At 48.2% G+C, this 13,353-nt stretch overlaps 1 protein-coding gene across 4 annotated transcripts; it reads right to left on the minus strand.

Moving 5' to 3' along the window:
* Positions 1-379: 379 nt before the first annotated feature.
* Positions 380-13,352, minus strand: BANF1 (barrier to autointegration nuclear assembly factor 1). Of its 4 annotated transcripts, XM_073351700.2 has the most exons (5): positions 13,060-13,351; positions 11,257-11,331; positions 8,874-8,913; positions 3,591-3,733; positions 380-1,125 (listed from the first exon to the last, which is right to left on the minus strand). In XM_073351700.2, exons 4-5 carry the CDS (start codon positions 3,714-3,716, stop codon positions 979-981), a joined length of 273 nt encoding a protein of 90 aa, XP_073207801.1. In that variant the 5' UTR covers positions 3,717-3,733; positions 8,874-8,913; positions 11,257-11,331; positions 13,060-13,351; the 3' UTR covers positions 380-978. The 4 variants fall into 4 exon arrangements, with proteins under 4 accessions (XP_073207801.1, XP_073207803.1, XP_073207802.1 ...); XM_073351702.2 differs by lacking the exon at positions 8,874-8,913 and having other exon boundaries at positions 13,060-13,352; XM_073351701.2 differs by lacking the exon at positions 11,257-11,331.
* Position 13,353: the final 1 nt, after the last annotated feature.

A 13,353-nucleotide genomic window follows, 5' to 3' on the forward strand; every position in this document is an offset into this window, starting at 1 on the left:
CCTGCCAGCCAGAACAGGTATCCCTTCTCTTGCACTCCACAAGCTGGAGGAAGACCTGACTCCCTAGGGTCCTGCTGCCAGGCGACATAAGGATTTAAGGAGAGTTGGAGCTGAACTGAAAGGCTAGAAACACTGTCTTAAACGGCCAGTACCTCTAAAAACTCAGGGAAATGTAAACGGGACAGAGGTCCTTCACAGGCTCAGACTAGATTTTCAACAACAGCTCCCAGCAGCCTGCTCTCCAGCCCAGATCTAAGTCTCCAAGAGAATGTGCCCCAACTTCATAGTGCTATGCCCTTCTGCAACGAACACCCCATCTACAACTGCTCCACCACCTCCCAGATCCCCTAGTAAACAAGTTAAACCAAGAGCAGCTCCGGAATATTAACACAGCTGATTTTTATTGTTTTAAAAAAATGTTACAATGTTTTCTTCCACTGTTACTTTTCCAAAGAAAGCCAAGTGGCATAAAACAATCTGGAGGGTCCTCAAATAACTGCTCCAGAAATAAGCCAGAATAAGCTTAAAACCACAACTTTTTTTTAAACTAACAGTGAGCAAGCCGCATATCAATAAGAGTTCGAATTAAGACAATGAAAACGCTCCCCTTTACAAGCATGTGGATTATTAAGGCTTTAGGAGTTAGCTGGTCTGAAACAGTGAGGAACCCTGTATCTATAAAATTCAAAACAAAGATCTAACAAAGGTGTAGAATAGAACATTACCCTCTCTTTCCCCAGAAGAAATCTGGTTAGTTACACTAACAGCAGGTTCCAGGGACAATTATTTTCTTTCTGGCTAGAAATGAGAGCCATGTAAATAGACATTCTAAATGCCACAGGGTTTCCATAAATTATTAATTCCATTCTGCCCTTTGATTTGGGTACAAAGTGGAAGGGTTGGGAAGATTTTTTTTTCCCTGCTAACTATGAAAGCCATAATAGTGACTGCTGGTGCGGAGGCAACAATAGCCAACATTCACAAGAAGGCGTCGCACCACTCCCGCAGGCAGCCAGAACAGTCTCTGGATTGCTTGGCGTTGGCGCCACACGTGTCTTTCAGCCATTCCCGGAAGAGTTCTTCATCTTTCTTCAGAACCAGGAATTGTCCAAGTACCACATATGCCTGAGCACAGAAAGGAAAGGGTATCACAACTGATAGTTAAAAATACACACAAAACCCGCTGCTAAATGGAGGAGAGGAGAGGACAGCCCCAGGTTGCCCACTGATTGGTTTCTAAAGGGTGAGTGATAGCTGAACAGCTTTTACACTGTCCCATAGAGCAATCTCAATACTAACAACTTGCAGCTGAGCACCTCACAGATCAATGGGCTTTAACCTCGCAGGAAAGTGAATGATGGGAGCATTATCCCTGTTTTACAGACAGGGAACTGAGGCACAGAGTGAGTTAAGGCCTTGTCTAAACTTAAGATTTGGCAACACAGCTAACAGCAAACCCTCCCAGGATAAGCTGCGTACTGGCAGAACAGTCCTCTTGCAGGTGTAACAGCCTCTATACTTTTCCAACCTAGCTGTCAGCAAAAAAGTCACACCCCTCTCTGACACAGCTAGGCCAATGAAGCTTAAGTGTGGATTTGCCCAAGGTCACATAGGAAGTCTGTGGCTCAGGTGGAGTTGAACCCAGGCCTGAGTTCCAGGCCACTGCACTCTGGTGTTAGTTGTGAACATCTAGAGCCATTATTCAGGGTGACCTCTAGGGGGCACATTTAGCAAGGTAGAAATAAAAGTCTTGCATTCACCCAAACCACAGCAGCTGGGATCTCTGATCTCTACAACTCAAGGTGACAGTGCATGAAAGGATTTCCTTCCACATCCAAGGGATTCCACACCAGAGGGCAGCTGAATATTTTAAAACAAGGGGTCTGGAGAATTGATTGCCTGGAGCTTTTGTATTTATGACAATTATGAGGCATATCAATTCCGATGAAAGGGGAATTAAGGGCTTTAGAACCTCTGAAGAGATCACAGGGATTAGGCTGTGGTCAGGCTTGCTCTTCCAAATCTGAGTGCCTGGGCAATCCTGCAAGTGTGAGACAGTGATTTTTTAAGGAAGATGCTGGTTAAGGCAGATTGTCACTTGTCCCATTTCTTACCTTGTTACTACAGCAGGGCTTGCCCAATGTGGTTTTTGGCCCAACCTCAGTTTCCCCTTCTCTAGTTCATCAGATCTCAGACAGCAGATGTTTTCTCACTAATCCTTTCCTTTTCAGGAGTCTCGTTTATTAATGTAGAGTTCAAACTCCAGATCTCTCCCCCACCAAGCCTTCCTAGTTGGCTCACACCCTTGACGCAGAGGTTCTTGGGCCAAAAAGTTTGCCCACCCCTGGACTAAGGGCCACATCTGGGTTGGGAAACTGCATGCAGGGCCATGAATGTAGGGCTGGGGCAGGGGGTTGGGGTGTGGGAAGGGGTGCGCTCTGCAGAAAGGGGCTCAGGGCAAGGGGCTGGGGCAGAGGAGGAGTGCGGGGTGTACGAGGGGGCTCAGGGAAGGGGGTTGGGGTGCAGGAGTGGGTGCATAGTGCAGGAGGGGGCTCAGGGCAGGGGTGCAGGAAGGGTGTGAGGTGCAGCAGGGGGCTCTGGGCAGGGAGTTGGGGTGCAGGAGGGTGCAGGCGCCAATCTGGCACTGCTTACCTGGAGCGGCTCCGGGGTGGGAGCAGCACACACCAGGACCAGGGCAGGCTCCCTGCCTGCCTGCCCTGGCCCCGCACCACTCCAGGAAGCGGCCCGCACCACATCCCTGCAGCCCCTGGGGGAGAGAGGGGCAGAGGGCTGAGCACACTGCCCTTACTTGTGGGTACCTCCCCCGAAGCTCCCATTGGCCACAGTTCCCCATTCCCGGCCAATGGGAATTCAGGGGAGGTACCCACAGGCAAGGACAGCATGGTCAGCCCTCTGCCCCCCCGTTCCTCAGGGGCCGCAGGGACATGGTGCCGGCCACTTCCCAGAGCGGCGCGGAGTCCACAGCGCCATAGGGGTGGCAATCCTGCGGGCCGGATCCAAAGTCCTGAGGGGCCATAGCTTGCCCACCCCCCTCTTAGTCCCATCCCTGCTGCGGTTTTTCTAGCAGCCTCTTCTCCCTCCCATCTACCCCAGGCCCACCTACGACCTTTGGAGAACAGCCTAGGCCTCCTCCTTGGATATTCTGCCTGCTCTTTAATGGAGCACTCACTCCCACATCTGCTCTCCCTGAATTCAGGCTGCCTTCCTACCCATTCTCAACAAGTCTGGTTCTAAGTCCCATGCTCCCCCAGCATCTAACTATCCCTTCTCTCCACTAGGGGAGGTGGGCTACATCTAGAAGAGCCATAATCCCCTTAAAGGGCCAGCTCCCCTTGTGACAGGAACATCACAGGGAGAAGGTGCCCTGTGTTGGCACGTGATTTAAGAGGATCTTTTGTCCCTTGGAGTTATCCAAGATGCTCCAAAATTGCTAGTGGGTCAATTTCAAGCCCCAATTTCCCACATGGTTTCACTCAAGCCACTGACCACAGCTGATTTTTATGAACTCCACCCCTCTAAAGACACAGAGAGAGCTGTGCCCAAAAAAAAAAAAAAATGTCTCCAGAGACCTTGTCAAAGCCTTTGTCCGCCAGCTTCTTTCCAAGAACATCCCCAATTCCGGCCAGAGTTCCCACGGGCTTCTCCCCCATGGGCTCAGCCACAAAGTCCCGGTGCTTCTGGGAGGTGGACGACATACTGGCTGGTGCTTGATCTAAAAGAAGAGAAAGACAGAGGTCAGTATAAACTGTAATAAGAGGCATGCGCCACAGAGCCCTGAATCCTGCTGCACCAGAGATCAAAGTTAGCTGCACCCACTCCGTCAGGATTTGGGGACTTGAATACGTATGAACTATATTTTGGTGCAAAATGAAAGATCTTATCCACTCTAAGTTTTAAGTGAGGACAGAAACAAGTGCTGGTACTTACTATTTACAAGACCCTACTAATCATATTAAGATTCCAGCAGTTCCGTTGTGAACAGATGCCCACAAAAGTCCTTTATAGTTGTGATCTCAGATTTTAACAGGTCTTCCACAGATGAGAGAGACCACAGTTCGGATTCATCATCAGCCAAACCTCTGAGAACACTGCTCAGGCACACAGATCACTTTCAGACTAGCTATAAACTGCATGGCTAGTGCCCAACGCTATATATAGAAGAGGGGATGTATATACCAGTTCTATATATATCTCCTCTGTCATGCAGGCCAGTCTGAATGTAACTGAGGGAAGTGAATGGGCTCAATACAGAGGTAATTAGGTGAAATTCTATGGCTGGCATTATGCAGGAGGTCAGAATGGACATAATGGTCCCTTTTAGCCTTAAAGAAAATACTAAGGAAGATTGGAATATGAGCCAAGAATGGTCTGTGTACAGAGCCTGCCACAGCAGCACCTTTGATCACTACTGCAATATAAAAACATTATTTAGTTGTAGGAAGCCTAACACCTTTATCACAGCTCTCAGCTGCAATAATGAGACAGAATGAAGTATTTCAATTTTATTTTTAGTTTCCTAGGGTAGTTGTAGCAATTGTAAATTACTTACTTAAAATAAACAAGCCCTGAATCACAGGGGCAGGGGAGAGAAATCTGTTTCATAAAGTGTGGAATTTTATTTTTCCGAGAAGAAGCTAATAAAAATAGCTTCCAAGATACCTGACGGCTAGTGTCAAATTTTACCCAGGATTCTTACATTAATATTTGAACTAGTCACCCACAGTGTTAGCTCACTTAATTGAGTGTTTACAGGGGTAAACAAGATAACTGCAAACTAATGAGAACAAATGAAGCCACTGGAAATGGACTCATCTACCAAGAGGCCAGGAGCAGAACACATGGTGCCAACACATAGTTAAGGCAGTAATAAAGAGCTTCTGGTACGTGGTCAACAAAAGTAGTCAACAGTACAAAAAATGGTTATTTGTACTTAAAGCTGTTCCCCGCTTTATATTTTCTGTCCACTGGAGAGGGAATTCCCAGATCAGGAATTAACCAAGTTCCTAGTCTTGTAACTCAAGTCTATCACACTCTGATCTGACAGGAGGAGAGAATGATAGCCTTGGACTTTACACGGAGCAAAGATTTTTCTTGAGGCATGTTTCCTAGTCAACTTCCCTATCCACACCTCACAAGCAGAGGGAGGACTGGACACATTATGGTTTTAGTTAGAAGCTTTAAGGGATGGGAAGGAAGACTGATGTCCCAGGACCAACTCCTCCCCCCAGGAGTCTCAGCCCACTTCTCCGCTGACCGTCTTCCAGGGCTCTTGCCCCAAGCAACAAAACCTATCCAACACCTGAGTGCTTCCAGACCAGTCCCCATGCATTTGTCCCAACCCCAATTCTCCTGAGATCACCTCTCCCCACTTCCAACAACCCCCCAAATTCTCCAGCATCATTCCGCTTCCAGATTTCCCACCCACTAGATCCCAACCTCCTTCAGCAGACCCCTCCAACCTCCCATGCAGATACCCCAACTCCTCCATAACCTAATCCTGCAAAGCCGCTCCACTGTTCCTGTCACAATACTAAGCCCCATCCAGATACCTTCAGCCTCATTCTCCTCCTCAGCCTTCCCTAGAGACCCCCTGTGATGGAGTGGGAATTTTTCATAACATTTTGTGTGAATATTGTGTGTACCTCAGTTTTCCTATGTGGTGCCTGGTTAACTAGGTGGGGGGAAAGGGTCGTTTGCTCTTTGCAGAGGCCTAGAGATACAGGTATGACTGAGGCCTGACTGTCTGGGGCCAGTGGGGCTCCATGCCCATGGATAGCCCCAACAGACAATGGCCATTACAACTGCCCCGCCATTTGGCGCCTAGCAACCAATGAAGGGGTCCCACCCTCTTCAGGAAACCAGCCAGTTGTGAGCAGCTGGAGAACAAAGGCCTGAGGAGACCAGATGACAAAGTCTGCCCAGGAACAAGAACAAAAGACGGAGAGGGGCCTTTGATGTTTGTTAAGCATGGGCTCCTGGAAGCAAGCTCTTGACTTCTGGACTGGGTCTCAAGGGGGATCAGAGAGAGCTCTGGACTGACCCAGATGGACTTAGCATAGAGAATAGAAAGTTACAGCAAACAGAGGACTTTCTAAGCTATGTTCCAGACATCTAATAGAATCATAGGACTGGAAAGGACCTCGAGAGGTCATCGAATCCAGTCCCCTGCACTCAAGGCAGGACTAAGTGTTATCTAGACCACCCCTGACAGGTGTCTGTGTAACCTTCTCTTAAAAATCTCCAATGATGGAGATTCCACAACCTCCCTAGGCAATTGATTCCAGTGTTTAACCACCTTGACAGTTAGGAATTTTTTTCCTAATGTCCAACCTAAACCACCCTTGCTGCAATTTAAGCCTATTGCTTCTTGTCCTATCCTCAGGGGTTAAGGAGAACAAATTTTCTCCCTCCTTTTAACAACTTTTTATGTATTTGAAAATTTTCATTATTTCTGCTCTCAGACTTCTCTTCTCCAGACTAAACAAACCCAATTTTTTCAATCTTCCCTCATAGGTCATGTTTTCTAGACCTTGAATAATTTTTGTTGCTCTTCTCTGGACTTTCTCCAATTTGTCCACATCTTTCCTGAAATGCGGTGCCCAGAACTGGATACAATACTCAGTGCGGAGTAGAGCAGAAGAATTAGTTCTTGTGTCTTGCTTACAACACTACTGCTATTACATCCCAAAATGATGTTTGCTTTTTTTGGAACAGTGTTACAACCATTGACTCATATTTAGCTTGTGATCCACTATGACCCCCCAGATGCCTTTCTGCAGAACTCCTCCCTAGTCATTTCCCATTTTGTATGCATGCAACTGATTGTTCCTTCCTAAGTGGAGTATTTTATATTAGTCATTATTGAATTACATCCTATTTACTTCAGACCATTTCTCCAGTTTGTTGAGATCATTTTGAATTTTAATTCTATCCTCCAAAGCACTTGCAACCGCTCCCAACTTAGTATGGTCCACAAACTTTATAAGTGTACTCTGCGCCATTATCTAAATCTCCGATGAAGATATTGAACAGAACTGAATCCAGAACTGACCCCTGTGGGACCCCACTTGATATGTCCTTCCAGTTTGACTGTGAACCACTGATAACTGGGGCTGTTGATTAATCACAGTTAACTCGCATGATTAACTCACAAAAATTAATCGCAACTAATTGCCATTTTAATCACACTGTTAAATAACATAGCAAGTGAAATTAAATATTTTTCTATGTTTTTTCTAGATTTTCAAATATATTGATTTCAATTACAACACAGAATACAAAGTGTACAGTGCTCACTTTATATTATTTTTCATTACAACTATTTGCACTTGTAAAAATTATAAAGAAATAGTATTTTTCTATTCACCTCATACAAGTACTGTAGTGTAATCTCTATTATGAAAGTGCAACTTAGAAATGTAGTTTTTGTTATATAACTGCACTCAAAAACAAAATGTAAAACTTTAGAGCCTACAAGTCCACTCAGTCCTACTTCTTGTTCAGCCAATCACTAAGACAATCAAGTTTGTTTACATTTACAGGAAATAATGCTGCCCATTTCTTATTTACAATGTCACCAGAAAGTGAGAATAGGCATTCACATGGGACTTTTGTAGCCAGCATTGCAAGGTATTTACATGTCAGATATGCTAAACATTTGTATGTTCCTTCATGCTTCGGCCACCATTCCAGAGGACATGCTTCCATGCTGATGACGCTCATTAAAAAAATCAGGTGTTAATTAAATTTGTGACTGAATTCCTTGAAGGAGAATTGTATATCTCCGGCTCTGTTTTACCCACATTCTGCCATATATTTCATGTAGTCTCAGAAGATGACTCAGCACACATTCATTTTAAGAACACTTTCGCTGCAGATTTGACAATACGCAAAGAAGGTACCAATGTGAGATTTCTAAAGATAGCTACAGCAGTCGACCCAAGATTTAAAAATCTGAAGTGCCCTCCAAAATCTGAGAGGTATGAGGTGTGGAGAATGCTTTCAAGAAGTCTTAAAAGAGCAACTCTCTGATGTGGAAATTACAGAACCCAAAAAAGAAAATCAATCTTCTGCTGGTGGCAACTAACTCAGATGAAGAAAATGAACATGGGTCAGTCTGTACTGCTTTGGATTGCTATAGAGCAGAACCCATCATCAGCATGGATGCATGTCCTCTGTAATGGCAGTTGAAGCATGAAGGGACAGATGAATCTTTAACACATCTGGTACATAAATATCTTGCGACACTGGCTACAACAGTGCTGTGCAAATGCCTGTTCTCATTTTCAGGTGACATTGTGAACAAGAAGTGGACAGCATTATCTCCTGCAAATGTAAACAAACTTGTTTGTCTGAGTGATTGCCCGAACAAGAAGAAATAAGACTGAGTGGACTTATAGGCTCTAAAGTTTGACATTGTTTTATTTTTGAATGCAGGGGGTTTTTGTACACAATTTGACATTTGGAAGTTAAACTTTCATGATAAAGAGATTGCACTACAGTACTTGTATGAGGTGAACTGAAAAATACTATTTTTGTTTTTTACAGTGGAAATATTTGTAATCAAATATAAAGTAAGCACTGTACACTTTATATTGTGTTGTAATTGAAATCAATACATTTGAAAAGGTAGAAAACATACAAAAATATTTAAATAAATGGTTTTCTATTATTAAGCACAATTAATTTGTTTAAGCACTTGATAGCCCTACTGATAGCTACTCTGGGAACAGTTTTCCAACCAGTTATGTACCCACTTTATAGTAGCTCCACGTAGGTTGTATTTCCCTAGTCTATTTATGAGAAGGTCACGCGAGACAGTATCAAAAGCCTTACTAAAAGTCAAGACATACCACATCTACGGCTTCCCCTCTATCCACAAGGCTTGTTACCCTGTCAAAGAAAGATATTAGGTTGGTTTGACTTAATATGCTCTTGACAAATCCATCCTGACCACTACTTATCATTATCATCTAGGTCAGGCGTGGGCAAACTTTTTGGCCTGAGGGCCACATCAGGGAATAGAAATTGTACGGCAGGCCATGAATGCTCACAAAATTGGAGTTAGGGTGCAGGAAGGGGTGAGGGCACCGGCTAGGGGTGCAGGCTCTGGGGTGGGGCTGAGGATGAGAAGTTTGAGATGTAGGAGGGTGCTCCGGGCTGGGATTGAGGGGTCTGGAAGGCAGGAGGGAGATCAGGGCTGGGGCAGGGGTGCAGGCTCCGGGTGGCACTTACCTCAAGCAGCTCCGGGAAACAGTGGCATGTTCCCGCTCCAGCTCCTATGCTAGGCGCAGCCAGGCAGCTCTACACATGGCCCTGCCCGCAGGCACCGACCCCAGAAAGTTCCCACTGGATGAGGTTTTCGGCCAATGGGAGCTGCAGGGGCGGTGCTTGGGGTGGGGGCAGCATGCAGAGCAGAGGCCCCTGGCTGCCCCTACACATAGGGGGGGCCATGCTGCTGCTTCCGGGAGTCGCGTGGCATGGCCCCAACCCTGCTCCAAGGCTGGAGAACTGGAGGGGGCCATGCTGCTGCTTCCAGGAGCCACATGGAGCGGCCCCTGACCCTGCTCCCTGACTAGAGCACCAGAGTGGGGAAAGTAACAGACCCTGCTCCCGAGCGGGAGCTCGAGGGCTGGATTAAAATGGCTGGTGGGCTGGATCTGGCCCACAGGCCATAGTTAGCCCACCCCTGACCTAAGTGTTTGCACAATGATTGCTTAATTATTTGCTCCATTATCTTTCCGAGTACTGAAATTAAGCTGACTGGTCTGTAATTCTCTGGGTTGTCCTTATTTCCCTTTTTATAGATAGGCAAATATAGTGTCATTTTCCAGTCCTCTGGAATCTCTCTAGTCTTACATGACTTTTTGAAGATAATCACTCATGGCTCAGATATCTCCTCAGTCAGCTCCTTGAGTAGTCTAATAAATCCTTCTGTTTTAACACTGGCTGAGTCACTCCAAAGTCAGAAAGTCAGGGCTGCATTGCTCCCTTTGGGTGTGTAAGTGTTCCCCAGATGTCCAATTTGAGTGGACTCACTGAGGGAAGCTCACAGAGTTAGCAGGGGTATTAAAGGCTCTGAGGTTCAGTCCCAGGAAGCGGTGAAGCCACAGGGCTTACCCCAGCAAGAGAGCATGACCCTAAAGGGGTCAACACACTACAGGGGTCGTTCCAGGGACTATTCCAAGGCTGTAAAGGGCACTGGACCTGTCTATCTGTGACAGTCCCACCAAAGGCCCCTGAATTCCCCGCTTTCTGCAGAGCGCCCAACCTCAGAGATAACTCCCTCCCTTCCACATGCACCCTCCGCCCCTCCTTGCCTCCAAATACCAACAAGCCCCTTGCTCCGATTCTGTACCCCCTGCCTCCCAAAAGACACCTTTTCTCCAGACACCCTAAGCTCTTTTAGAGATCCTGCTCTTGGCCTATCCTCACCAGATGCATCCTCCCCTACACACACCCTCACCCTTCCTTCACCAGAAAGACCCCCTCCCTCCCTTCTCCAGACACCCTCAGCCCCACCTCTCTCCTCCCAGATCCACCCCTCAGATCCTCTCTCCACCCATTCAGAAACACCTTCCATTGTTCGCTCCCATCCCAATCCTGCCAATAGCCAGACACTTCCAGCCCCAACAGATACCACCCATCACTAGACACTCCCAGCCTTCACAGACACACCCACTATACCCCAACCCCTCTCTCACCACCAGAGATCCTCCTCTCCCTAACTCACCACATCTGCCCAATCTGAGCACTGTCCTCTACAAAAAAAAACAATTTCAGACACCTGCACTGTACCCCTCCCTTCCCCACAATGTAGTCTAGTGGGTAGAGCACTAAACTAGACTCAAAAGACTTGGGTTCTGTCAAGGTTCCTTCCCCACTTTGAACTCTAGGGTACAGATGTGGGGACCAGCATGAAAAACCCCCTAAGCTTATTTTTACCAGCTTAGGTTAAAACTTCCCCAAGGTACAAACTATTTTACCTTTTGTCCCTGGACTTTACTGATGCCACTACCAAGCGTCTAACAAATATAACTGGGAAAGAGCCCACTTGGAAACGTCTTTCCCCCCAAAATCCCCCCAAAGCCCTACACCCCCTTTCCTGGGGAAAGCTTGATAAAAATCATCACCAATTTGCATAGGTGAACACAGACCCAAACCCTTGGATCTTAAGAACAATGAAAAGCAATCAGGTTCTTAAAAGAAGAATTTTAATTGAAGAAAAAGAATCACCTCTGTAAAATCAGGATGGTAAATACCTTACAGGGTAATCAGATTCAAAACATAGAGAATCCCTCTAGGCAAAACCTTAAATTACAAAAAGACACAAAAACAGGAATATACATTCCGTTCAGCACAACTTATTTTATCAGCCATTTAAACAAATCAGAATCTAACACATATCTAACTAGATTGCTTATTAACCCTTTACAGGAGTTCTGACCTGCATTCCTGCTCTGGTCCCAGCAAAAGCAACACAGACAGAACCCTTTGTTTCCCCCACCTCCAGCTTTGAAAGTATCTGGTCTCCCCATTGGTCATTTTGGTCAGGTGCCAGTGAGGTTGTCTTAGGTTCTTAACCCTTTACAGGTTAAAGGGTTTTTCCTCTGGCCAGGAGGGATTTAAAGGTGTTTACCCTTCCCTTTATATTTATGACAGGTTCTATTCCCAGCTCAGCTACTGACCCAGGGCTTCACTTCAACTCTGTGCCTCAGTTTCCACATCTGTAAAATGGAGGATGATACTGACCCTCCTTTACAAATCTCTTGAGATCTACTAACGATAAGAGCTAAGTAAGGATTATCATTAGCACTAACTCAACCCTCCCCCAGATACCATCAGCCCAGCCACCCTCACAGAGCTCCCAAGCCTCACCCTCTATAGCAGTGGTCACCAACCAGCAGATCGCGATTGACTCTGCCAGTCGATTGCCATATCCAGCTGCTAAAAATTTGGGGGTGCAGCGGGGCTAAGGCAGGCTCCCTACCTGCCCCAGCCCCGCACCACTCCCAGAAGTGGCTGACAGGTCCCTGCAGGGGCAGGGTGGGGTCAGGGGGTCTCCGCACACCATTCCTGCCTGCAAGCACCGCCCCTGCAGCTCCCATTGGCCGGGAATGGGAACTGCAGCCAATGGGAGCTGCAAGGGCAGCGTCTGCAGAGATGGGCAGCACACAGAGCTACTAGCCATGCCCCCCATCCAGGGGCTACTGTGCAGGGACATGCCAACAGCTTCCAGGAGGGGAGCCTGCCTTAGCCCTACTGCCTGAGGTACATGCCGTCCAGCAGGAGCTGCACCCCAGCCCACTCCTGGAGCCAGCACCCCCATACTCCCTCCAGCACCCCAACCCCCTGCCCCAGCCCTGAAACCCCTCATGGAGCCAGTACCCCAAACCTCTCCTGCACCCCTCACCCCCTCCCAGAGCTCACACCCCTCACCCACTCCTGCACCCCAACCCCCTGACCCAGACTCAGCCCAGAGCCCCCTCCCACACTGCAAACCCCTCGGCCCCAGCCCAGAGCCCGCACCCCCTGCGGCACCCCAACCCCCTGCCCCAGCACAGTGAAAGCGAGTGAGGGTGGCGGGAGCGAGCAACAGAAGGAGGGGGGATGGAGTGAGCGGGGTGGGGCCTTGGGGAAAGAGCGGGGTAGATCACAGGTTGCGCTAAATTCAAGAAGCCATCTTGTACTTAAAAAGGTTGGAAACTACTGCTCTATAGAGAGCACCCTCCCCTATGGATAGGGCCAGCCCTCCCCCCAGGAACCGTCAGCCCCACCAATCCTTACAGAGAACCGTCCCCCTCCCCCAGCCCCAAACACTCCAACCTCACCCCTCTTCTCCCTAACACCCCCACAGAGACACCCAGCCCCACCCTATACCCCGCGCCTCAGCAGCAGCGTCTCCGCCCGCCCCCGCGCCCATCCCTCCCTCAGCTCCTCCTTCCCCTGCGCCCTCAGGCTCCGCCACAGACACCGCCCCGCCCCGCCCCGCCGCCTTCACCCGGCCCGAGGCCCCCGCCCGGCGCCGCAACGACTCACCGGCTCCACTCGCTGCTGCAGCGCCTCAGCCGCCGCCGCTCCCGCCCAACCGGCCACCCACCGCGCCTGCGCACCCACCACTTCCTCTTCCAGGCCACGCCGGGCCGCGCGCCTCTTCGCGCCCCATATAACCATCGAGAGTAGGCGGCGCTCTATAATGCCCGACAGCCCTTCCAGTGGCGATCCATCCACACTTTTAACCATAGAGTACAGGGTCTCTCTCGGCTACATCCGCTCTGAGTGCTGACAGCCCTGGCGCCCTCGCAGGGACTCTCCAGCCACACTTGGAACCAC

This window comes from Lepidochelys kempii, chromosome 7, assembly GCF_965140285.1.
Source record: "Lepidochelys kempii isolate rLepKem1 chromosome 7, rLepKem1.hap1, whole genome shotgun sequence".
NCBI lineage: Eukaryota > Metazoa > Chordata > Testudines > Cheloniidae > Lepidochelys > Lepidochelys kempii.

What these genes read in the sequence shown, in the direction of transcription:
- BANF1 (XM_073351702.2), bottom strand. Translation starts at nt 3,716, where the DNA reads ATGTCGTCCACCTCCCAGAAGCACCGGGACTTTGTGGCTGAGCCCATG. An exon ending in CGGACAAAGGCTTTGACAAG is followed by an intron (nt 1,126 to 3,590) that starts GTCTCTGGAGAC and finishes TTCTGTGCTCAG; the next exon opens with GCATATGTGGTACTTGGACA.